This window comes from Numida meleagris, chromosome 3 (genome assembly GCF_002078875.1).
Source record: "Numida meleagris isolate 19003 breed g44 Domestic line chromosome 3, NumMel1.0, whole genome shotgun sequence".
In the NCBI taxonomy this organism is placed as follows: Eukaryota; Metazoa; Chordata; class Aves; order Galliformes; family Numididae; genus Numida; species Numida meleagris.
This window is the reverse complement of record NC_034411.1, coordinates 49,667,750-49,694,995: the sequence shown is the minus strand read 5'-3', so window position 1 is coordinate 49,694,995 and position 27,246 is coordinate 49,667,750. Positions and strand designations below refer to the sequence as shown.

Here is a 27,246-nt window from a genome sequence, read left to right as displayed (position 1 = left end):
ATAGACAATTTCTCTGTGGGAAACTTGTCAGATGTTAGGAAGTATCTGCCTATTCTTGCCTTTTTAAAGTGCTGCTTGTCTGTAACAGTTTCTGTTCATCCAGCTTTTGGATTTGTGTTCAATAGAGGCTTTGAGGAGAAAATTGATCATTGATTAACTTGTTTTATGTGAAAGCCAAGCCCAATTTGGAAAATTTAACATTTAAAAAACCCATATTTTGGTATTACAAAAGTAATGTTATTCTCTTTTTTTTTTTTAAATAAAGAGTGGCATAGAAAAAAAAACTCAGTATGAGGAAAATATTTACAGTACATGTGAAATTAGTGATGCCATGTAGACAGAGAATTGTTAACTGCATGACAGTAATGAGCTGAGGACACATTGTTTTTTAGTGCCAGCAGGCAAAAAGGGATACAAGTTGGAGTACAGGTGGCTGTATTTTACTAATTTAACTGCTTTTCCTTGTGAAGAGGAGACATTTCCTCTTTCAGACAGCTTTGAATTTTTGACATTTTGAGAAGTTTCATCTTGGGGTGATGTTGATGTAATGTTAGCCCATTAACAACAGTAGTGTACAATTTACAATTGAGATTACAGGAATTTGTAAATGGAATGGCTCTCTAAATTGTATGGGAGTGCTATGTCTGGAGATGTTGTGAAGATTATTTTAAATTTGGTTGTGAATTACATTCAAGCATAGTAATAGCAAAGTAAGGGGAGACAGAGAAGTAGAGTCCAGGGGAATTACCTCTTGGTACATTTAAATTCATATACCTCCTTCTTGGAAAACAGAAGCAAGGAGATGTTTTGAAAGGGGGGGCAATCTGCTGAAGGACACACCCCTCAAGAGGGGGTAAAATATTGTTTCACTTCAAGTGATATTCTGCAGTATGGCAGATAGTAACATCCGAGTCCCAAAAGACCAGTCTGGCCAGCAACCTGAGATGCTGATGCGAGGCAGCATAGCTGGCTTTGAAACACTTAGGCAGCGAACGTACTTATCCCCAGATACAAAATACTGAAGACATACTATGATGAGTGATGTCATGTGGGAAGGGCTTCATTTTTGTTCTGTCAGGCACCAGCAATGCAGAAATCCTGTGTCATAGAATCATAGAATGCTTTGGGTTGGAAGGGATCTTTGAAGATTAACTAGTTCCACCCCCCTGCTATAGACAGGGACACCTCCCTCTAGACCAGGTTGCTTAAAGCCCCATCCAGCCTGGCCTTGAGTGCTCCCAAGGAGGGGACATCCACAACCTCTCCAGGCAACCTGTTCCAGTGTTCCACCACCCTCACAGTAAAGAATTTCTTCCCAATATCTAGTCCAAATCTACCCTCATCCAGTTTAAAGCCATTTCCCTATGTCCTGTCACTACCTGCCCTTACAAAACGTCCTTCCCTAGCTTTCCTGTAGGCCCCTCCAGGTACTGGAAGGCTGCTATAAGGTCTTCTCGGAACCTTCTCTTCTTCAGGTGGAAGAGCCCCAGCTCTCTCAGCATGTCCTCGTAGGGAAGGTGCTCCAGCCCTCTGATCATCTTCGTGGCTTTCCTCTGGTCCTGCTCCATCTATTCCATCTCCTTCCCTTCTTTCCCCAGCCACAGCACGTAAGGAAGTGCAAATAGAATCACCAACTATACCTCTCAGGGCCATACGTTAGAGCGCTAGCTGTGCTGCTCCCTTCTGACCCTCACCATGCTATACTCTTCACAGTCTCCTACATCTTGTGGAATGCACTGCCTTTTGTCCAGCATCACACCAGTCATTAAAGTGCCTTCTGTTATTGAAGTCCATGCTGCCAAATGCAGTCCTGCAACATCTCTCAGGTTCCTTCCAAATGACACCTATATGTTTCGTAAAATCTTTGCCTTGCACTGTAATAATTCACTGCACGTCCCATGCACTTGTGTCTCAGGATGGTGTACGTTGTTCCACAACACAGAGCTGCTGTTTGCATTTCTCTGGTGCTCTGGTGTACCTCCCTAAAGGTGCTCAAGCGCAGCCAGACCACCTGATGGGGCCATTCATCACCTCTAGTTTTGCTCTTTGTCACTGCTTTCACTGTGAGTAGGAGCTGGAAGGTTTTTTGGTAGCTATGTAGTGGTATTGTGTACATGCAGAACAAGAGGATTGGGGACGTTGGAGAGAGAGGGGTGGGATGGGTGAGGGGAAGACTGGGACTGAGGAATCGATCTTCAGCCATAGAGAATGTCTTAGACTGTCCTAATTCTATAATTTCCTCAGCTTCCTGAGCTTTTGCCTCTAAGGGTTTAAATGATACCATATCCTGCTGTGGGTGAAGCTACAATATGAATTTCATTGAAGCAATAAAATGAAAGTAGGTTATTTCCATTTAAAAAAATCTGGTTCCTGTTATCTTGTGGGTGACTTTATAGCTAGCACGGGGACTGTGTTTTAGGTTTAATGCAATTTTACTTCCATAAGAGAAATGGTAGAGTATTTAAAGGCTTGTTTTGAGTAAAAGTTCTGTATGAAGTGTGTTAGAATAATGGTATAAAAACAAAATGAAAAAACAAATTCAGCATGGTTGGATGAGCGGGAAAACTTCGAGAAATATTTCTTTGTGGTTGCATTGATTTAGTGAAAAACATCTGTATCTGTCAGTAGCAGAAATAGGATTTCTTTCAAGGTTTCTTTTGGAGCTGAGTGAGGAAGTACAACTCTTTGTGTGTGTGGGGGGGGTCCCCAGCCAGGGTCTGATGGCCAGCAACATGGGGGATCTGATGTGGCAAACTCAGGGCTCCTACAGATGAGCCCTGCTGGGCTCAATGAAATGAGTTTCTGAGGTGAGAGTGTCTTCTCCTGTGTGGCTTTGTTGCCGAGAGACACGGTGCTGGGCTACTTTGAAGCTAGAATGGTGACTGGTCTCTTGCTTCGGTTCTTGTTGCCACCTAGTTGCAGAAGAGACAAATGCTATGGAATGCCCATGGGTGATTTGTTTCGGAGGTAGTCATTCCAAATACTCTGTACAGGTGAGAGCATATGGTGAAGCGGATAGATTCCCTACAGAGCCTAGCGCTGTGTGGAGATGTGGACAAAGGTCAGTGAAAGAGTGCAATGGACCTACCCTTACCCTGATTGCAGAAGTTGCAAATTCGTGTTTGAGTGTAACTTTAAAAAGTGTTGGTCAGCATATTTTGATGTGCGCTTAGTTAGAAGAAGTGAGTTGAAACAGGCCTTAGTGGAATGAGGAAGAGTCATAGTAGAGTCATCAACTTTCCTCCACTCCTTGCTTTTGTTTCCTAATGGAGGAAGACTTGGTCGTTCTTTGAGCCTCTGTGTATTGGGAAGCAACTTCTGAGCATCGAAAATGGGTTTTTCAAGCCGTGTGTGGAATCTCCATGTTTAAACTTCTGTAAAGGTTTCATTGCCAAATCTCTAATGCAATATGTAAGAACAATGCTTTATGTCACTAACAGCTTCTAAGATGGGTTTGTTTATTCTGATATACTTGGAACTCATTGCTTGAGTGGAATTAATGAAGCTGATGATGTACATTAAGTAACTCCCATTGATTTAGTCATTGACATCAGCTGCAAGCAACAAAATAGGATGAAAAGAATTTTCCAGGGGGTAGGAAGGATCTGGCAGTATGTTCAGATTTAAAAAAAAAAAATTAAAAAAAAAATCCTCTTGCATATATCCCTTGGCACAAATACTTAGAGGGCCTTCTTTCTGTCTTCCACGAATGCATGCATGTGACTTTAAAGCGATGTTGAATGACATGGCTTTTACCATGCTAAAGGCTCCATGTTTGCTAACACTGTTAATTGTGTCTTTACAAGGAAAATAGTTTTATTGGGTTGTAACAAATGCTAAGGTATGTTCACTGGATGTGATTACTGTCAAGAGACTTTGAAATAGTGGAAAAATATTCTTCTTTACTAACAATTATGTGAATTTTTAGCTAGTGCAGTAATCTACTACAATATGTGGAGCCATCATATTTAAGCTTTGTGGATTTAAAAACCTTTTTTGGGGGGGAGAGGTGGATAAGTTGATAGCTAGATGTTATTCTAAAAATTTATTGGGACAAAGCAACAAAATATGGGTCATACTTGTGGAAGTGCTTCCATAACAATTGAGAGCTATTCTAAAACTATTTAATTGCAGCTATTTTAAATGCAGCCAACAGACAAATAGACATGTTTGCATGCATTAGTATGCTGGGCAGAGAAAAGTTTTCTTGTTGCAGTCTGGAATTTATAGTACTATAGAGTAGTATATAGTATAGATGCTACTTGAGCAATACATGTTTATTAAATAAAGCTCCAGAAGTGTCTGGTTACAGCTACATATACTGCCATTTTTTTTGTTGTTGTTGTTTTGTTGTTTTTTTTTTTTTGCCTTGGTAATGCTGTTTATATATATATATTTATTTATATATATATATATGCACAACACGGAATGAATGCGAGTTGCATCTTGCTACACGTAGGATACTGCTTTTACTGTGGAGTCAGGAAGAACATTGTCAGCAATGTCCCTGAAGACAACTTGTGGTATTGGCTTGGAAACTATTTGGGTTTGTCTACCTAGGGCACGTGTGTTCTCTATTTTAATGTGTTTTCCATGCGATTGCTGAATGTTGGTTTTCATAGCATGTGTTGTTGAAACTTAGAGTGCCAAGCCTATCTGCGGAGAACATATGGATAAGCTCTGCTTTCATCTGATTTATGTAGTTTGCCAAACAAAATCTATTACAGCATAGAAAGAATGTTTTTGCCAAGTGTAGCTGGTCAGTAAGTGATGTAGTTCATTCTTAAAAAGGAAGACCAAGGGATGGGATGTATTGTGTGAAGCTACTGCATCACAAGAAACTTTGCAGACACAACTGTGGTGTAATCAGAGAATGTACACCAAAGGAAAATATGATGTACATCATGCTTTTCTTCTTTTTTGCTCATCTGTCTTCCAACTTTCTCTGATCAGCAGTCCTCTTCTGGTGGTGGCTGAGATTAATGAAGAGTTAGAGCTGAGATGCTGCCAGCTGTTTGAGGTCTGAATGTGAGCCCTAATTGTTGTTCCCATTCTTCCTTCCTGGAAACTCGTTCTTCAAGATGAGCATTTGCTGTTGCACTGTAGAGCATGGCTGCCGGGGGCTGAGTGGTAAATCCTTAACGAGATCCCTTCCTTTTTCTTCTCAGTTGTTCCAAAATTTCAACCTTAAAGGCCCAACAGTACTTAACAGCCTAATATTCAGAGGTGAAGCCAGCTGCATAACCTCAAGAAAGTCACTGAGATGTGCTAGTGTGATGCCAGTAAAGCCTGATGCGTCTGTGGCCTAGTGCATGCAACAGGGATCAATAGCTGCTTACGTATCTTCAGTCCAGCTTTGCTGCTGAAAAACATAACTGTATGTGTATTCTGACCCCATCTGCCTTCAAATCAGAGGGAATATAGTGCGTTAGACTTCAGATTTTTTCTTTCTTGGTATTGTCTAATTCGTGTCTAGAGGGAATAGCCTGCCAAACTGAAAAAGCCTGTATTTTCTCACTCTGTGGCTGTGGCATAGTGATTTATTTTTATAGTATGTTAAAGCATGATATGATTGGCTTATGTGTGCTTTTATCCCTTTTATATAGAGAGATTTTTCTGGTTAAACCAGTATTTCATCTGGATTTTTTTTTTTAGGAACATGACATGCCAGCACAATCCACTGTTCAATTTCTGTAGCGTTGTATTTTAATTTTGTCTTTAATTTAAAGCCGTAATGCTGTGTTGTAATAAGAAAACCTCAGTGGAAAATAGGAGAAATAACGCTTTTTTTTCTTCTCCTCTAACCCCATTTTTTTCATGACTTCTCTTTTCAAGGAGAGCCATGAAAAAGACAGCAAGCTCAGCTTAAAGTTCTATTTGCAAGTAAATACCACTTTTAGAGTTCTCATTTACTACAGAATTGCTTTCATAGAATCATAGAATTGATTCTTTCACCTCAGTCTCTTCTACCTAGTCATGTCAAATTTTTGCATTCCTTGTACAAGTTCACTCATTTTCAACTCAAGATACAATTTCTAAATTATTAGCTCTTGCAATTTCCTGCTTACTTTTCGTGTCTCCAGTTGAACTACAACCTATGAGAACAGCTGTGTGATTTGATGTGGCGTGTCTCAGTATTACTTAGGACTTAAAGAAAAAAAGAAAAAAAAAAGAAAAAAAGAAAAATGTTTGTGCTTGGGGGAAAATTTTGTGCTGCCATTACAGTAAATACTAACATGAATGCTTTGAATAGTGAAGAGGTAACTGTTCTGTTAAGTCTTTGGGTGAAAGTAATTAAAAGGAAGCTGTCATATACATTTGGTGCTGTGTGTAGTGCAGTTACAGAAGCCCTGTATCCTGTGTGATCTATCTTAATGCCCCATTCTGTGCCTTTGCCGGGAAGGAATGTGTTTCAGAGGATTGCACAAAAGACAGTATTGTGTGTTCCCTTCAGTAGGTTCCCTCTAATCTTCAGCCATTTCTATTTGTCCTTCAGAGTCAGATGAGATTTCTGTGGCATTTTCTTTAACAAGCCTGCTCAACTTCACCTGAACCCCTATGGATTTTGATCATTCACTGCATAGTGCTGTGTGAAGAGTCACTCTTCATTGCTTGCTTGGACCTGTTATATGCTAGCTTCATTTAATCTGCCTAATTCCTGCATTGAAAGAGACAATGTACGGTTGGGTCTCTTTCTGTGTTATTCTGCCACTTGTGGTTTTATAGGTCTTGCATCTTTCCTTTTTTAAAGACTTCTCTCTTACCCATGTCTGCTTAGTTTCCTGAAAATACTTTGTGAGGGAGATCTTATGAAGGTTGCACTGGCTTTTGTAGAGAGAGGTCTTGCTTGGTAAACTTGCTAGTTAAGCGAGTGTGTGGACAAAAGCTGTTTTCACTCTTCCTTAGTGTTTCATATTGCGATTCACCCTGTGAAGTGTTGAAGCGTGTAGCTGCCCTTCCTTGTCCAGTCTGGAGCATGATAACAGTGACTGCTGGAATGGTTTCAGTCACTGATTTTGCAGAGGGGGCTGAAAATAGTATTGATAGGCCTCCTACTGTGTTTTCCAAGATTGCCTGCATTGGAATGACTAAGGGTTAAAAGTGGTCTCCATAGCCCTTCTGGTCAGGATGGTTTACAACATGAATTTTTCCACGAGCTCTTTCATTACAATGCAAAGCTTTCTGGTTTGAATTTGAGAGATGCTAAGGGGTTAATGGATGGACGGGAATTGAATTAATTTTACGATATTTTGAACATGTCTAAGTAGTTTGTTTTTTACAGGCAAAATATGTTAACTGGAAATGCTGAAAATAGGAACATGCTGCAGAAGTCTTTCAGTGCAGCTGTCTGTCATGGGGGATTACAGAGGGGACAGTAGAGCATTCCTTATCAAAGCTGAAGGTGTTGCCCTTCCCTCTGTCTGTCCTGGTGTGACCTTTGTGAGGGAGTTGCCCTTTGCATCCGTGCTGGTGGGGAGAGGCCAGCAATTCATCTGGTTCCATCCCTGCTCAACGGCGTGGGGAAGACAGGAAGCTTTGAAGCTATTGTTGCTTTTCCAGGTGATGTCTAGCTTTGCTGAGGACAGACCTAACTCCTGGTGAGTCGGCAGGCATGACTGCTTGGTTAAGATGCAGGTGATTAAACAGATAGGTGGAAGAGATACTTTCAGTGGACTATGTGAGGAGAACTTACTTTATAAATGTGTTATATTATGCAGGAGAAGAGGTGCTGATAATAAGATCCTCTTGTTACTCAGTTGTGGTGGTGTTCCCCCCCCCCCCCCCCCCCAAGTCATCGATACATTAGATGGTGATGGTACTATGAGTGATTGTGGAACTATTTAGATTAAAAATTGAAAGAGGAGGTTGTTTTACCTTTGTACTCTAGACAGTAATTCAAGTATTTTTTTTTTCTTGACAATCTAAGGTCTTTGAGCTCTGTCCCCTGTAAGTGGCTCACACAAAATGATAACTAGACTTTTATTTTGAAAACTTATGGAAAGATAAATGCTTAAAATCATAGCAGAGAAACATTCAGGGATATAGGTGCTAGAAAGTTAGTTCTTACCTAGAGCTCAACTTATTACTGAGCTGGGCTTCTACTGACTGCTTGTCAACGGTTTATCTTTTAATATCATATTAATGGACCTTGAATTCCTTGTTAAGGTCATCACTGTCTTTGTTGGTCTGTAATACTGCAGAAGAATGGCATCCATGATGTTAGAGTGCTACAATGTTCCCACGTTCTAGAAAACCATGTGTTAAGTCTGTTTTCTAGCTCCTGAAACTTTCTTTTAAATTTGTTCTCCCTCACCCTTACCAGTTCTCCTGTGCCCTAGCTTTTCCCAGCTGTCTTGCAGACTTTTTCCATAATTTCATCTGCCTTCTCAGGTGATGGTTCACCTGCTTATGATGAACTTACTCATTCCTTTTCCTAATGTTCATTTCCTGCCTTGATTCCATCCTACTTTTTCTTTAATTAATTCCAGACCTGGAAATAGTTGAAGGAAATGAAAAGAGGAAGCTATCGCAATGAGTTATAAAGGGATATGGAATATAAATGATGATATAATGGAGTATGTCAAAGACTTATAGAATTGATGGGCTTTCAAAACTAGAGAGAATGGATTTGTGTGTGCAAGGGATCTTTTGAGACTAAAATTGGCAACTGAGGAGACCTTGAAAGGGAAACTAGAATGAACTAGAACAAGAGTGGCTTTCTTAGTGGGAGCGGTCAAACTCTTATGACACTTGAATGTGTGTGTTTTTGAGCCAATGAGGCAAAATGATTTTGGCAGTCCTGCCTAGGCTGCGCTTTAAGGTCCTCAGGAGCCCCTTGATGGTCTGAGAGGCACAGCTAAGCCCTTTAGCTATTATGAGACACTAGCTTCTGTCAGTTTAGTAAAAAGTTACCCAGCAAAGAAGAAGTTGAGTACGTATTAATAAAGCTCTCATTTCCCTGAGATGGTAAGTGATTAAATTCCCATTGTGGTGCTGTGAGGAGGGGAAGGTCTTGCCCTTCCTCTGTTCAAATGACTTGTGATCTGCCTGCTTCCTTATGTCAACTTGGACATTTAGAATTATCCTTAGAATATATTCAAGTTCCTGAACTAACAGTAAATGATCCCAGTCACTGCCCAGTTTTTTCCCCACTGCCTTGCCCAGTCTGTCTGCACCTCTTTTCACCCCAGTCATGTTTGAGTATATAGGCTCTCTGGCCTCACAAGAGAAGAAAGTAAGGGAGAATGGGATGGAGGGGAGGAGGGGAAAGAAGGAGGTCAGCTGGCCTTGAACCTGTGGCCATAGTATGTTAGTTAACTGATTTTATTCATTTGTTTTAGGTAAATTAGTTGCCGATGTCCAGCACAGAAGTTGAGTGTAAAACATGAAATTACTCAATGACTGTACTGGTAGTGTCTCTAGTATTTTGGTAGTCAGATATGTCATTGCTGAATGGTTGATTTTTATCAGCAGTAGAAATGTTAATTCACTCCAAATAGTAAGCTGATAGTTATGGCTTGGATCCAAACTCCTCTTTTTACCCCTCTCGAAGTTATTTTTTACTCACAATTCCTATTCCAAATAGCTTTCTCTAATCTTGGAAACAGAGCGAGATTGCTATCAGTGCTAATCTGTAAATGTAAGACACGTTCTAGTGTTTTTGCTTGAATGCAAGGTATTGAATATCTTTCAGGATGCTTTGCACAGTGGTGAAACGTTATTAGACAGAAAAGTCTAGACAGTTCTTAGGATCTATTGCACATCTCTACACCTGCCAAAACTTGGGAGGGAGTTTTGTGCAAAATACATTACTGCTCCTCAGAGTCTTTTCATGATACAAATAACATTTTATTGTAATTTTTTTAAAAATCAAAGTCACCAGCAGTAATGTGATGTAACTTGAGTACCGTTGCAATTGGTACTTCTGTTTCCGTTTTCGCTCATTCTGTAATAGTTACGTAAATAGGAAAGATTTTCTTTCATGCATGGTTTTCATTTAGGTACGTGAAATAGTACACAGATTTCTCACAGGCAGTTGAGATGTGCTTTTTAAACACACGTGGAGCATCAAATGAAGTCCCAGCTGAGACTTCAGCAGGGCTCTTGAGTGGGTAAAGGAGATAAACATGGATGTCTTTTCCAAGGTTGGAATCTTAATTGTATTTTTGAAGAAATAAATACTAGAAATTATATTCTTACTTGAGCCTGTTAATGTTGCCCTGATCGACTGTGATGTGTCTGAATTTAAATCACTGCACTTGCTGAATTTATTGCTCAGTCACCTTATTGAGAACGGAATTCAAAATAAGTCTTGAACTGTTCCAAAGTGAAACAGACACATGCCAGCTTGACTTGCGGCAGGTTTTCTTTGTCTTGTCTGGATAACCTATAACCAATCAGTGTATTATGTCTGTATAAGAACGTAGAAACATCCTGTGCAACTAGGATGTCACTGTCTGTTATGAGCTACCTATTGAAAACGATGACTAGGAAAGTATCATTCTGAGTGATGTAGAATTCTTCTGAAAATTTTAATTCATTTAAGTTTCTTGAAGAAATCTAGACTTTGTTAACAGGCCGTATCAGGTCTACATTAGGTGCTAAAAAACACAAAGAAAATACATGGAAAGCACTAAGATATTTGGAAGAATGGAAAAATAAGAGTTGCATTTAGGTTCCTAATTGCATTTCAATGCTGGCTTTTAAACTTGACTTAAATATTATGTAGTTAATTTTGTTGAACAGATTTGAGTTATTTTTCCTCTACTCTCCTTTCTTTCTTGGGGAAATAGGATTTTTTTTTTTGTTTGCATGTTTAAGTATTTCATTGATATTATGGAGAATTAAATAATATGCCATAAATGTCATTGTAATCCCAGTTAAAATGTTTAAGACTTTTCCACATGTTTCTTAGAAAAAGTAATAAGACTAATATTAGTAAGCTCATCTTAAACCATTAGTGAATGCTTGCCATAAGTGTGTGGGTTTGTCTTCACTTCCTGCTTTTTATAGTTATGACCATTTAATCTTAAATACATTTCTGTCTGAGCAGCTGTGTCTCTGTATTGGCTGTTTTGCATTAACATTATGATGATTTTTTAAAATATATTACTTTACAAAATAGTTCTATTGTGTGATCACAAAAGTATTGTTTTTAAGTATTTCTATGAAAAATACATTTTAGAAGAAGCTAAGTTGTAATAGACCTTCAAGAGCAGACAAGCATGAATTAAAAGAAAAAGAAAACCAGAAAAGCCCCACAGATGAGCTGAAAGACATAGCTGTATTCCTTGGGGGTTATATACATTTTTTTTTTAAGTCTCATGTTTTAGCACAGAAAATTGAGTCAACACACACAAAGGCTAGAAGGCAAAAGTAACAGTGTATCCAAGAAACTCAAAAAGTAAAAATTTTATTGCACGCTAACTAGCAGTTTATTCTAGGTGTTTGTGCAATATATAATGGAAACTATGGGCTTTCAATGGCAAATGATGGGAAACAGTGGTCTGCAAGACAGCATTAAAAATTGGGAATGCCAAACATGTGCTCTGTATGTCAGCCTTGGTTGAGAATTTGTTTTAAAAAAATAAATTGTTGAACAATGAAGGCTAGATCGTTTTATTATTTTTCCTGGGAAAAGAGTTTGTATAGCCTAAGGGAGAAATTGGTGCCTGTGGGAAACAGAACACAGGGCTCAATTTTCAGGATTTATGAGGCCTTGCCAAGACAGATGGAAAGAAAGAGTGCACCCCAAACAACTGTAGCTCTGGGAGACTGTACTCATCTTGCATGCAGGATTTCACATTCATAATTATGCTTAAAAATCAAGCTGTAGACACCAGTAGCTCTGCACATGGAGGAGTCAAGCCTGCCCAGCCAGATTTTGATGTGTTGCAATAATTAAGCTTACATGAGACATATAAAGGGGTGACTGTTAAGTGCCAGGCTGTCCGTCCTTATGAATTTCTTGGTGAGTGTTATAAAGGCAAGTAATATGTGCTAAGCATGCGCATAGGAGAGTTCTAATCTTCTGTGAGCAGACAGTGCACAGCCATAGTAATGGCCTGAGCTGCTCCTAGGAAATGAGTGTGTTTGATGTGGGCCCTGGGGGCCCCCCGTGTGATCTGTCTTGACCGCTTTCTTGGCATGTGCTGGGGTGCTTGCTTTCCAGACTGCTACTGCACCCTGATCGGTTGAACTGGGTTCTTGTCTCTTGCCTTTTGTTTCCTTGCGGTTCAGGATGCTATTAGTGTTTCTCATCTTCAGCAGTCCATCTGGATGGCTTCTTCTTCAGCCAGCCCAGTGGATAAACATACTTTTTACAGTTACAAGTTCAGTTTTTTTAAAACTGATTGGTCAAGTTACATAGTTATTGTGGATGTTACAAAATAGATGCCAAGTATGTAATCTGAATCTTGTTTGTGTTAACTATTTTCAGTGAACCTGATACATTTCTATGAAACAAATCTAATTGGATCTGTTCCTTTTGCTCTTGTTAATATGTTGGAGCAGAATAGGACTTCATCTTTAAAATAACACAGCCACCCAAATGTTTTCCCCTGGACTGCTGCTGTACACAAAATCTCTAAGAACAGTCAAAACAAGCAGTATATATGAGAAAACAGATTTAACACATACAATTGATATTGTATTGATATTGGTGATAAAACGCTCTTAACTTTTAAAAAATACCTTGTAGCTACAAAAATAAATTAAATTTCTTATTGATGTGTGCTGATAACTTACCAAGGGGGAAAGAGCGATTGATTCGGGAAGGGGCTCATAAATCAAGGGAGTAATGAGACTTGAGGCAAACATTGTGTTGGTTGCTTTGCCTTTGACTGTTCCATTTTCAACTCGTCATTCCACTATTTTATTTGGAAGTGGATGGGGGACTGTGGGTTTTTGTTCTGTTTGTTTAGCTGGCATTGGGCAAGATGTCGGTTCTTTTCTTGCCCTGTACTTAATCGTTTTTTGGTTGGTTATTTTTTATCATTGCTTCTCTTCATGGTTTAGGGTCGCGTTAAGGGCTAAATCTGTGCATGTATCTTGATAGCTTTGCTTGTACTGACACCAGAGGGACATTCTTGCCTCTTTAGCTTGATCTGTGAAGAGCAAACAGGTCATATATTGACTTGGATTGACCTCAAGATCCTCAAAATCTGCATATTCCACATCTGCACCCCTTTGGAGCAACTTTCAATCTTTGATTTCACTGCAAGTTTCCTTCATAATTTGACACTACATATTGTCTACAATTCCATTTGTGCCATTTTTTTTAATGGTGCGGGGAGGGAAAACAAAATACAGAAATTGTAATCACGTTCCCTTCTCTCTCTCTGTTGTGCTTTGTTAGGCCTGGATGATTGCCTGCAGCAGTACGTCCATAAATTTGAACGGGAGAAGATAAATGGTGAACAGCTGTTACAGATTTCTCACCAGGATCTTGAAGATATGGGTATCACACGGATTGGACACCAGGAACTGGTTTTAGAAGCTGTGGATCTCCTGTGTGCACTGGTTAGTTAAGTGGTATACAGACAAAGAATTTCTTTAAATGCTTTTCTTGTTGAATGTCTAAGGCAAGTCTAATGAAATCAGAATGCCTTTCACGCTTGCTTTCTGTTACGTATTATGGCAAAAGAAAACTGTAAGTGTTTAATTCTTGCAAGCTTTGTGTTATAGCTCTTTGACTTTTCCCTGATAAGTGGCAGTGCTGATTCAGTTGCATTTCTAAAGAGAAGTGTTGGCTGAGTAGCATTGTTAGATCTTGTGGCTTCTGTTAGTGAACTGTGATTAAAATTACTATTGAGTAAAGTGAATTTGTTGTAAAAGATGGAACACATACTGTTGAAATGACGGCTATTAGTGATTTCTCACATCAGCTGAAATGAGGTTAGGGCAAGATTTTGCAGTCTACATACAAAGTGAAGGAAATGTTCTTGAAGTAAGGGATGTTTTGATTACTAAGTTACTGTGTGACTTCAACTCATTGGATTTGGAACATAAGCTGTTCCTCTGTCTTACCCCTGATATATTACTGTGCAGATGCTTTTAAAACAAACATACTCTGAAATGAATAAATATATTTCAGATTGTTTTGCTATGCAGCATCACCACTGCAGGCATTATTTAAAAGCTGTAGTTTGGACACAGTCTTGAAGACGTGTTTGATGTAGTGCAGTGAGTGAGCGCCAGAGATATTATATACAATGACATCAGCTGGAGGGGTGGCAGAGGCTGCCCTGTGATTCCTTGGCCAGTGCTGGCCTGCCCTCTGTCAGGCACGTCTTGCAGCAAAGAGCATGTTCTAAAAATGGAGAGTTTATTGCCTGAGTGACATGTGCTTTATGTGCAGCAGGGAGGTGCTATGGGCATCATTTCTACTCATAACCACAAAGAAATTGCATAGTGTATACTGAAGGAAGTGTGTTTAATAAAATAACTGTGTGTAAACTGAAATGCTTCCCAAAGAGTTTCTCTTATGTTTACAAAAACTTTTATTTTCTTTTCAGTATTTGATAAGCAGTTTTTCTTTAATGTTTAAGGGAAAAATGTAATAGAGGAACTGAGTTAGCCTGCATGTGATTCATGTGGCAAGGGATAATCTGTCAGACAAGTGAAGGAGTCTGGTGAATTACTAAGTGTGCTGCATACAGTCCTGACTGATATAATGGATGTGGCAGCCCTCAAAGGCACTTTTTTCTTCTTTCTTCTTAAAATATTAGAATAAAATGAACAAAGCTGGATAACCGCCAGAACCTAAAGCTGTGTTTTATCTCCTACAATTTCCTTCTAATTTCCTTAGTAGACAAAAGTTTTGACCTTGGTCTCGTTTCTGGAAATCCTTTGTGAAATGCAGTTCAAGTTAATGCATTAGACAGTTTACATATTGTAGCTGAAATATCCTTGTTTCCTTTTAAGAGATGGAGGAAGAATTCCTGTACTTAAGCTATGCCCTTTGTCACCTTCTGCATACCCTTTCCCTTCAGTTTTTGGGATAATGGTAGAAAATGAGTGTTGGGTTTTGTTCCCAAGAGATGATGTATCTTGAATTCTAGTGACAGACGTTTTCTTTCTAATGTTGCTGTCTCTTTCTGTATGAGAGAACAGAAGTTTCTCTATTCCAGTAGTATTCCTTCTTTGAAAGTGGGTTGGGGGTATTAATTTTGAATTTGTGTGTGTGTGCGTGTGCATGTGGTGACATTTCCCTAATTTTTGTGAACTTTCATTGAAACCGAAGGCACTCAGGAACTCAGCTTTTTTTGCTTTTCACCATGCTTTTAGCTTATACTGTGAATATATAGGATTGACTGGGCCATCCTGAGGTAAGACTTTAAATGTTGTTGGTTTTGGTGATAAGTAGAAATGTTGTGGGTATTTTAGAGGTTCCCCAGTTCTGGAGTTCTGAAGGAAAATTTATCTTTTTGTCTAGTTCCCAACAGCTTCCTTCAGATTGAAGCTTTGGTTTCCTCACACTGCAAGAACACTTGAGACTCCAAAGGTAGTGAAGTAGCTGTCTCTGGAGTGTGTTCCTCCCATGATAATTCTTCTCAAGCATTCACCTTTTCCAACCTTGTTAAGTGGATGGGGAAAAAATGGTGTGAAGGTAGTGTGTTCCTTGAGAAAGTACACCAAATGTGCTTAGTTTTCATAGGTGTGGAGCCCCTAGGTGAGTTCTACCCTGTCAAGCTGAAAATGTCTGCAAGTTATGATGTTTACTGCTGCAGTATAGCTGAAAAAAAACCAACAAATCTTTCTCAGCTGCTTCAGTTTTCAGACAGGGTTTCCTAATCTTTCTTTAGCAGCAGCATATGCCACAAAGCTGACAGTGAAGAGGCAGCAGGAAAGAGTGTGGTCAGGGATAAGAAGTGAAGTTTTCTTGTGAGCATACGTTTCTGTTGCTCTTGAGTTGGTGCAATAAGATTTTTCTGAACAGCTGTTGAACACTTATTTGAAGGCTTATTTAAGGAATTTAGAGGACATATAAAAAGAATTGAACTTTCCAGAGGGGGGGAAAAAAAGGAAAACCAAACCACATCAGCATAAATAACTCCATCTTTTTGTGGTGACAGTATTTGCTTGAGTGAGAAAAGGGATGGGTGGAAGATATTTGTTGATTGAAATGTTTGGTGGAAAAGGAACAAATATACATAAATATGCTTTTTTAAACTCAAGCAAAACCACAAAAAGAAGGGATAAGAATCCTGGAAAACAAGCTTTCTCAGTCCAGTTGAATAAGTGGGGGGGGGGGAAAAAAGGAATGGTGGTGAAACTGAATGTTTACTCACTCTTCCCTGACGAGTTGCCTTGCCTGTTCGGGCTTACTAAACATAAAATAATGCAAATATTAACAGGAAATTATATGCAGATAGAATGACTTTTAATGTGTTCTTTGGATTAGATTTCTGGATCTTTAACTATATTGTATGATAGGAGCTAGTTTTTTTTGCTTCTAAACTTTTTTTTCTTGAGATTAGAATGAAGATTGAATGAAGATGTTTTGTTGTTTAATTAATTATGAATTAATTAAACAACAAAAATAACTACTAAAAACATAACAGGCATACTTTTTCTTTTTTAGCTTTGTACCTTTTAATAATGTCACTGGTAGTAATGTTTGCCAGCACATTAGCAATGCAGCGACATACAACCTCATATCACAAGGTCATCCTACCAAATAACTCTTGCATTTTATTTTTACTGTTGTTATTTCTGTAAAAGGTGTTTGCTAAAATGACTTGTAAATCTGAAGCTGGATACTTTTCATACCTGAAGACTTACTCTTTTATGGCTATTTCTCATCAGAAGTACCGCACCTATGCATCCTCTCATACGATTTCAATTTTCTAGAGGTCTTGAATCTTTATGAGGAAGTTTCAAACTCCAGAGGATTCTTTAGGAAACGTTTTTGTTAAAAAGGAGAGCAGACAGTAGATGACAGTTGACAGTGCCTTGTGTTAAGTCCAATGTTAATGTAGGCATACAGCATGTTGTATCACTACTGAACGGGCATTCAGTCTGTTTTTATTCTTTTTTTTTTTCCCCGAGCTAATTTCCAGGTAGATCAGCCAACAAATCTAGCTCTTTGTGCTGTGGCATGTGAAGATGGCTGTGAAAGGGAAGGTGAACAGTGCCCCTTGGCAACAGCAGAGCTCTAGATCAGCCCAGGTCAGCTGGGACATGACTGCAGTGCTCTTTTGACTTCGGTTAACCACACTTTATTTTTTCTTTTATTTCAGTGCCTCGACCTTCAGTAATTATTTGGTCAGTGTACTGTTTCTCATTAAATATAATGGGGTTTGGAAAGAGCATGCTCTTGTGCGCATGCTCTCTTGTGCACCTGTGCATGCTCTCTCTTGCCGTAGTCCCATGTGTGGCTGCCTAGGTTAATGAGTAATAGGCTGGGAATGTTTGACATAAGGTGTTCTTGACCGTTGGCTTCAGCTCCTGTTTTGATGAGAGTAACTTTGATATTTTAAATCAGGAGTGACAGGAAAATGTAACCTTCTGCGGTTCATGAGCAACATCTAAAACCTTTTGATTGCTTAAATAATAATCTGTTAAATATTATAACCTGTTATTTAGAATGCTTCAGAAAAGCTTGAGTTTTACACATCCGCTGTGTGTCACTGTGAAGGCTTGTAGGCTATTGGTGTGCTGTCATAGTATCAGCATTCCTATCTGACCTGAATTGAGGCTCCAGCTCTATGACAATTGAGTCAGCTGCCACCTCCCCTGCCTTCCTCCCCCCCCCCCCCCCCCCCCCCCCCCCCCCCCCCCGTTCCATTCTCTGATTAGCATCCTTCCTCCTTGCACTGAACTGATGCTGAAGTGAGACACTTCAGGGAGCTAAGCCAGCTCAGAACACAATACAATAAAGAAGAGAATGATGGTTTACTTCCCCAAAGCAGCCCTCCAACAGACTGGACAAGCAAGAGTGACACTGCAAGTGACGAAGAAATAGCTGGTTATGTGTGGAGTGGTCAAGGTAGTGTCAGCTTGGAAAGGCATTTTTTTAATTCTGGTTGTTTTCTCACTCTGTCGGTGAAAAGAAAAATATGCACTATGGCAAAGTTATATCTGATGAAGGGTCATAATGTTTTCTGTGTCTTAGAGAAAACAGGTCAGGATGCCTTTGGAACAGAGGTGGTTTGGGTTGTGATGACTCTTTATTCTTGAAATGTTTGTTCCTCAGGGCAGATCTGAAGTTGAAGAATTTGATATCCTGTATTGATGAGCTGTAATGCTCATCATGTGCTGAGCAGACATAGTTCTTAGCCAAGACACTTCCTTGAGCATGAACTGGTGGTATAGATATCTCAGCTGCCCTCTGTAGTATCTCTGGAAGAAGCTGTAGGAAGTCTTAGTGCAGTGACTGAACAGTTTGGTCTCAGTGTGCTCATGAGAGACTGCTGGGGAGACCAGCTGCAGTCATGAGGTGTAAGCTCTGTATCTCCAGATACAAAACCTGTGTTGCTGAAATCCACCTTGAAATTGAGATCTCCTTGATGGAGTAGTTTAAAAACTAACTGGTCTGGAAAAGTCACACTGGACTGACCCACTATATGAATAAGATGAAAGAGGTGAGATGAGGATAATGTAAATGTTTTAGGACAAAAATGAAATCTGATCTGGTATACCAACAAGTATCCTGTTAAGTGCTGGGGCCATTTCTAATCACAGACATCCACAAACTAGTGAGCACAATTTCTTCACCAGAGTGACTGAAAGGATTTTGGAGGGTACTTAAACATACAATGACTCTCTCAAGTTCTGAACAGAGTTAAGTTGTCTGATTATGTTATTTTACTACTCTATGGTGGGGGGGAGGGGGAATGTTGTATTTTCTGTCCACTTGTGGAAGGAGGAAGGTCAGCATCCTTTTATTCCTCTGTTCAAGGGGGAAATTTTTGGCACATAGCTACTTTCAAGTTCTTGTGGCCACAAGAATGTATAGTTAGACCTTTTGCTGAGAAAGTATTCCTCCAAAAATAAAGTAATTTGCAATGTCCTGTAACAGAGGTGGGAAAAAAAATGACTGCAAGAAATGCGTCTGAATGATGCTCTTGTGTATTTTGTTAAAATTAAAAGGTGGTGAGTTCACACGTGGCAGTAAGCAAGTACTTTAACATTGTTTATTAATCTGTATCGTTCCCGGTCTGTGATCCTGAAAAATTTAAGGATATCCTCTGCTGTTGCAACAGTGTTTTGTTTTTGTTTGTTTTATTGGGTATTTCCTCTCGACCCCTGCTCCTGTGGAAGACTACTTCCTTGCCAAGAGTCCTCAGGAGAGGGAGGAGGGTATGTGGATGACATCCCAGTAAGTTCAAGTTACATAAGAGTTATAGGTATTTTAAAGGTAATTTGGTTGAAACTTCTCCTTGTACGGATGTATTTTTGAGCAAAGATCCAGCTTGTATCATGAGTCCTTGACCATGGCAGGAATGGGGCTGTAAGTGAGCAGTGTGTCCTAACAACAAAGAAGTCAGCAGCATCCTGGGCTCTGTTCATGGGAGCATGGCCGGGAGATGGAGAGAAGTGATCATCACCCATTACTTGTCCCTCATTAGCCTGCATATTCCCCCTACACCAAGTACAGGGAAGACATTGACAATACTATAGCAGTTCAGTGGAGGGCCACCAGGTTGGTCAGGGCAATCAGGCAGTGGATCAGTTTGCCCAGAAAGTTTGTGTAGTGTTGGATCTTGAGATTTTAATGACTTGATTAAGTAAATTATAGCGATCTGGTCTGAGTTCACAGCTGAGGCTGTTGTGGGCAGGAGGTTGGACTGAGACCTCCAGAGCTCCCTGCCAGCCTGGGTGATGCTGTGGTCCTAAATGGAGGAGCTGGGAATTCCTTGAAACTTGGAGCTGAATGAAATTACTGTTAGCTGTAGCTGGCTTAGTTGTTTGAGGGAAGGGATAAAGAACAATACAGCTGACTGCATTGTGGAACATAGAGATTGGTAACAAGAATCTGTGTAAACAGAATAGAGAAAAGCAGGCATGTTGGTTTTGTTTTTCTTGTTTGTTTGTTTTAGGAGAGGTAGGAGTCCTCAGTCTAAAAGAGCTAGGTATTGCCTACCAGAAGGTAGCATAGGTCAAAGAACAAGGAGGTAGTGAGTAGCATATTGCTGTTTAACACTCGCATCTGCACGCTGACAGCAAGAAGAAAATCTTGGTTATAAAACAGGGTGAGTTGCCTTCAGTACAGCTACACTGTAGCATTTCTGACACCTTTGGAATGAGACAATTAGTATGTTGCTTAAAACAATTGTGTTTTAATCTTAAGAAGTGTGATATGGTTGCATTTGTACAGTTGGAGTTACCGGCAGGACTTGCAGACTTATTTGGTTTAAAAACTTTCATAAAGATGCTGTTGAGTGAAAATACGACATGTTAGAATGGATTTAATTACTAAATTTAGTGTTAATGCAGTCCTCAAAACTTGCAAACAACTGCACTGCTGTAATCAAGGAACATCGTTACCGAAAGCTTGTGATTCAAATATTTATTCCAGCTTTTGATTGTGAAATTACATTTACTTCCTGTAGATGTTTTTATCTCTTGCTAGTTTAAACTGCCTTCAGTTGTGAATGAAATGTTGCTTCACTATTTATATATCACAGTATAAAAACATTTTAAGAGAAAATAGTGCTTATTTTCCTTCAACAAAAAGAAAACCAAAGCAACTATGTTACTCAAACTATATTTGGAGGGTAAATGACGTCTGACTGTGGCTTCATTCTGATTGAATGGCTCCCTCGAAAGCCTGTAGTGCCTGTAATGCAGAATGAATCTTAGAAAGTGATCAAGTATTTAAGATTTGCCAATATAAGAAAGACAATGGTGGTCTACAAAATGTTGAATGTTAGGAAGGTGAGTAAGGAACTGTTTCTTGCAGTAAAAGGCCTCGATAAACCAAATGAAGGTAGCACTAGGATTACCTCTTCCATGTTAAATCCAGCCAAACTTGCTCTCCAGAAAATTCCTGGAAACTCCATACATCCTGAAAGAATGCCACCTTGCCACCCTGTGGCAAGGCATGCCAGGGATTAACTGTGAAATTCACATGTTTTAAAAATGCATGAAGACAACTTAAAGGTTAGGGATGTATTTTGTACGACCTAATTTCTTCATTTGAAGACCACTTTGCTTCAGCAGATTGTCTGATTAGACTTGATGAGAACACTTTTATACATTTCACATAACCTGAATTTTTGTCCCTTCCACTCTGAAATAAAAGGGCATATCCTTAGACCTTTGAACCCAAATGAGTTTGCATGTGTGGAATAAGAAATAGGGAAATGTATCAAACTTCATAATATTTCTTGCAGAACTATGGCCTTGAAACAGACAACATGAAGAACTTGGTTCTCAAGCTGCGCTCATCATCCAACAATCTGCAAAATTACATCTGTACCCGTAGGAAAAGCTCAAATTACGATGGGAATACCTCACGCAAGCCCCCCAATGAATTCCTTACTTCTGTGGTAGAGCTTATTGGTGCTGCTAAGGCCTTGCTTGCGTGGTTGGATAGGTAAGAATGAAATCCTTGTATTGCCATTTGCTGCTGTAATTTCTTTCTCTTTGCATTATAAGTTCTAGATGTCTAGGTCTAAAGATGTTCTTGATCTCCCTCACCCTTCTTTTGCTTTGTCAAAAGGCCTCTGATGGACAAATTTAATCACCTAAGACATTATTCTTGTGCTTCCATTTTTGTCAAAACCAATAAACTGGTAATGTTGCTTCTAACCTGGTAGTTACAAAAATTGGAGCCTTCTTATTAAGGGGAAACAGCCTGTTTTCAAGGCTAGTTTCTCATACATATTTGACCTCCTTCTTTTGTCTTCCCACCTTCTGCATCAACTGTCATTGGCAAGTCCCTCAAAGGAAAAGAAAAGAGAGAATCGGCTGAAATTGTGGCCTTAGCTCTGTGAATGGCAGGAGAGACTTTCCCTCTGCTATTTCTTATCTTTTTTTTTTTTTTTTTCTGGCAAGAGCCAGAGTTGTTTTGTGACAGCTGCATCATAAGCAAAGAGGCAGCAGAGCTGATAGCATTCTAGCTGCAAAGATGGGCAAGATGTGTAGATGGATGGATACATGTAATTCTCAAGCTCCTTGCCATCTTTCTTGAGAAGGAAGGTTAGGAGAGCTGCATGAGGACTGTCAGCAAGGAGGGCTTTTATCCTTGAATATTTCTGCAGTGATGCTAACAACTTGTGCCTCTTACCTAATCTTCCCATTTCACCATGTTGTTTGAGCCTTGCCCTAAATTTATTCTGAAACTCTCTATCAGCAAGGCAACTGGCATGTCCATTTTCAAGCCAGTTGGGATTACTCTTGAGTCCTTTAAAATTCTCTGTAGGGTCTGAGATGAGTGTCTCTGTATAATAAGTCTTTCATGAAATTCAGCCTTACTGAACTTGTTTGTGTGAAAGCCATTTTTCTTTTCTCTTAAAGCAATTTGTTACACAATATAAACATTGCATACTGTTTTTCATTGAATGAAAATGATATATTTAATAAACTTTCAACTCTTTTTGATTTTAATTTTCTCTCCTGTCTGAATTCAGTAATCAAAGATTGGAAGGTAGAAAACCACTCCCTGGCAAACCAAAGGCTGTGATTTTTACAGCAGTGTTAGTATGATCTAACTTGAGTGTACAGATGGTATTTTCAAACTGGTGTTTGGAAAATGGACTGAATTTTGCTGCCTGAAATTGCTCACCGCAGTGCTACGCATACACCAATTTTGGTGCAGGGATGAAGTGAAAGTACAGAGTCAAGAATATTTATGCTGTGAAACTCCTTGCATTTGTGTGGCTCTGACTCATGCAATTCCTCAGTGTTGTGGTAAAATAGGAAAAGTCTTGTCTCTGCAATATTAGAGGAATTTTCTCTTGTTACAGGACCCCATTTACAGGTATTGCTGACTTTTCATCAATGAAAAACAGAATCATTCAGCTCTGCTTGGATCTTACTACTACTGTTCAGAAGGTCAGCTGATTTCTTTTCCTCCCTGCTTTCCAAAAGGAAAGGTGGGTGTTTGGGGAAGTAATGTGTACTATATACTGAGTACTAATTGGAATGCAGATGTGGGCTTACTTCAAAGCTCGAACAATTCCATGAAGGTCAGTTTCAGTTGTCCATTTTTCTGAGATGATTTGTTTTTGTTCATTTAATTTCCAGTTTTGGTATTGCTGGCTATATCATGACTATCATATAAAGACTACGCATATTTTCTTCAGCTTTAATGGGAAGGGTGTTAGTTTTTAAAATAGTTGGTCTGCATTTGAAGATTATCGAGTTCCAAATAACATTGAAAATACATGGTGCATATATATATAATACATAATATTTCTTCATTGGTTGTTGTACCCACACATGCAGGCTTCTTAGGTTTTGTCCCATATATAGTATTTCAACCTATTCCCATCAGATGAGAAATGCTCCATGTAACAGAAAGATTTGCCACCTTTATGATAAAAATTCCACTAGTCAGGCTTCTGTGTAGTGGGAGATGACAGTGTTTTGTTTCAAAACTTTCTATTTATCAGTGTAATGAGCACTTATATTGGTAATAGCTAAAAGAACACTTAGCATCTGTGGGAGTCTTGGCAAATTACATAATTTTGTTCTCTGAATAATATTGCCTGTCTTCTGAAGCAGTGGCATACTGTCAGCAGAGTTTAACTCTAGTAGTTAAACACTATGTGCACTCTTCAACTCCTGCAGAATTTGCTCATAGCTGTTTAGTCCATGGCTGTATATTGTAAGATCTCTGCAGAGTCACGTCCTGTGAAATAGGTGATTCTCTCTCTACTTCTGGGGAGATGATCATAGAATCATAAAATGTCTTGGGTTGGAATTGTCCTCAAAGCCCATTCAGTTCCAGCCCCCTGCCGTGGGCAGAGTTGCCACCCACTAGATCAGGCTGCCCAGAGCCCCATCCAACCTGGCCTTAAAAGCCTCTGGGGATGGGGCATCCATGATTTCTCTGGGCAGCCTGTGCCAGTATCTCACCACCCTCTGAGTGAAAAATTTCCCCCTGATATCTAATCTAAATCTCTGATCTTTTAGTTTAATTCCTCCTGGTCTTATTGCTATTAGTGTAAAAAGTCAGTCTTCTGATTATGAGCTGCTTTTAAGTACTGGTGCCAAAGGACAGAAGGGTCTTGTGACACATGAGACTGTGATGACACCCAATTCTATCAGCTGGATAGTTGAAAAAGAATAATATCTGAGTATTGTAACTTCAAAGGCACACCAGTCTTGCCTACTGCTGAATGCCCTTCTTGTTTAGGCGCTGTGTGTGCAGTTGCAGCAAGTTAGTGATTTACAGATACAGATTTGCAGATTGTGTAGAAGAACAGTAAGGATGTCTAGCAGCAGATGATGTTCACCCAAAAGTGCTACAGGAACTGAGATATGAGATTGCTGGACTGTATTAATAAAACGGCTAAAAATGGTATCTAATCTTAAATTAAATCAGCCTTTGATGGCAGTGGAGTGGAAGTTGGCAAATAAAACTCTACCCTTTAATAAGTCAGAGTACTGTTCTGCCAATTTAGCAGGAGCTGTAATAAGTAATGGAATTGGTGTGTATGAGGAAAAAACAACATAAATGGAGAAAGAAGAAATCTTATTTTGTACTAGGGCATTGCAAATGTCCACCAGCATGTGGGAAAGAGAGAATGAGATTAAAAGAACAAGACAAAAAAAAAAAACACCAAACAACCTGATGTAAATTTTTAGATGTACAAAGAATATGACTTCAGTCCTCAGTGATCATCAGAACAGTGTTAAAAGTTACTTTGAAAACATAAAAGAGAACAGCCGAACTATTTTATATATCCCTGTTGCCTCCATATCTGGAGGGTTGTATACTTTTTTTGAATTTCTATCTTAAAAAGCAGAAAATAGAACTGAGGAGGAACAGAAGTGTTGAAGAGGATCAGAAAAAGGGAACAGCTTCAGTTCACAGCTCCTCCATGCGTCTTTGGGTGTTGTGTGGTAGTTATACAGGTTGAGATGTCAATGGCAAATATTTTGGAATTTAATTGTTTCATTATTTACTTGTTGTTTTAACTCTTTAATCTGAGAATGTAATACTGTTCTCTAGTTCAGCCATTCTTGCAGAAAACAAGGAAGACTTCGGTAGTCTGTGTGAACTAGTTTCAGTTCAAAGACTTTTATGAAGCCTAGGTACAAATAATGCTTTGTGTGCAGTCCCAAACAATGTCATCAGTACCATATTTTTAAAAATAGGTTTTTTTGCCTTTTTTTAACAATCTACTTTATAACTATTTGATGGCTAGAGCAGGGGAATGCCTGAATCAGCATTCAGCAGTGCAAGGCAAGTTTGTGTGTCTTCTGGAAGTCTAGGTTTATTGTGCAGGGTTCTGTTTTTCTGGGAAAGACTGTTGCTGTAACTGAATCCCGTATTCTTGGCTTTAAGGGTTTCTTATTGCTTTCTACCATGGCCAGAAAATAGTTGTTTAACAGTACATTTGAGCCCTATTGGGTGAAACTAATCTGATTAATCCCTGCAGCATGAATGACTCTACTTCAGTTCAAGGTTAAGGTGGCAGTTTTGCAGAATCTTTAAAGATGATGTGTTTATGCACTTATTGGTTAACTTAGTGTATTACTCTTGTTTTCTTTTTAGGACTGCATTGTGGCTGACATGGAAGATAAAGTTCAGACTGTAGTAAGTACTAATTTCTACTGAAAACTCATCTGCTTGCTTTCACATTTATTTTGGTGACTTCTGCTCTGATTGTACTGACAACAGCCTTCCAATCCTTGCACATCATGCAAGTGAAATGTTGTTATGGGCCATTTTAGTAATGCTCTTTACTGTAGAGGAAATCAGTGAGATTTTTGACTGAGCTGATAGCGTGTGTAATGGTGCTAAGTCAAGTCTTCCTTGAAGTTCATTGCACAGACATTCTTCAAGAGAATTTAGTCATCATATTTTAAAGGGAGGGGTAGTACTGTAGAATCGTTACAGGTTAAATAAACCAATTATGCCTGTGCTAGGGATCATGAGATATTTTATGCCTTAATAAGTATAGATACTATGCCTTATTAAGCTTCTCCATGTTAAAAAAAAAAAAAAAAAGAAAAAAAAAACCCACACAAAATACAAAAAGTGCCCTGCCACAGAGCTGAGGGTTTGTCTAAATGTACTTGAGCTTGAAAGATCAGAGTTTTCAAAATGAATTGAAGCAGCCTTGTGACCAAATGACGAGCGCAATGGAATGCTTTTTATATTTTCTAACGGTTAATCATTGCTTCCTGCTTTTGACATGAACCAGGCTGTGCTCTTTGATAAGGCCTTCCGCTAGCTCATAGATACTTAGGAATTTAGTAGCAAAATAACTAAAAATAATTTTGTCTGTAAATAATGGGACCACGTAAAAGGGAGTTTTTTGTTTCTCTCTTTTTCCGTTTATGCACACCCAGTATGGAGTGGGTATTGTTGCTTGGAATTCCCTTGTTTGAGCAGTTCCTCGTATTCACACTTAAGCATTGTTTTGATTTATTTTATTGCTGCTCTGTAAATCTGTTGTAAAACAAAAGAAGAACCGTTGGAGCTATTGTTTCCAGGGACCGTTATAATTCAAAAGATCTGCAAGACAGCCTCCTTCTCCCTTAATTACTTATGAAGGATTCAAGCCCTTGTGCAAGATGGTTCACTTTGTTCCCAAATGGTGTAAAATAAGTATAGTGCTGTGTCCTAATCCTCCCTCTCTGTTAAGCTTTTGTAGCATACTTTGAGTTGCAGCATTGCTTTAGCTAACATGAAGACCTAAAACACACTGTGGGGCATTAGAGAAATTTTTGGTTGTAGGGAGCACACAGATTTTCTATGATAGTTCTTACTATTAATTAGCCATTCTGTTACTTAAAAGTTATAAAAGACAAAGCTGTTCCACCTTTGACTTCACTGACACACACAGAAGGTCAGAATATGCCTTTAGCTATAAAGTTGGCTTAGGAACAGTTATGTTTTGGTCAAAAGGAAATATGAACCTTGTCTGCATAAGCATTCCAGAAGAGGTCAGCTCAGAGGCACAGTGGAGAGAAGTAATGCTTAAACACTGAAATGCTAGATGTCCTACCTTATACTGTAAAGCTTTCCACAAATAAGTTAGTGGCCAGCACCTCCTTTTTTAATTTTTTTGATGATGCATTGACAATTTTATTCTCATAACAGAAATGAAGAACGCTATA

The 27,246-nt window shown here is 39.1% G+C and overlaps 1 protein-coding gene across 4 annotated transcripts in view; it reads left to right on the top strand.

Annotated features, from left to right (window-relative positions):
- Nucleotides 1-27,246, top strand: part of CNKSR3 (CNKSR family member 3) — a 63,094-nt gene that overhangs the window by 18,007 nt on the left and 17,841 nt on the right. For 2 of the 4 annotated variants that reach the window (XM_021389373.1, XM_021389374.1), the window contains exons 2-5: nt 13,358-13,521; nt 21,342-21,544; nt 22,917-23,004; nt 25,676-25,717. In XM_021389373.1, coding sequence (XP_021245048.1) covers nt 13,358-13,521; nt 21,342-21,544; nt 22,917-23,004; nt 25,676-25,717 — 497 coding nt within the window. Of the gene's footprint in view, nt 1-13,357; nt 13,522-17,832; nt 17,993-21,341; nt 21,545-22,916; nt 23,005-25,675; nt 25,718-27,246 lie in introns of those variants that run through there. The other 2 variants (XM_021389375.1, XM_021389377.1) reach the window with 2 other exon arrangements.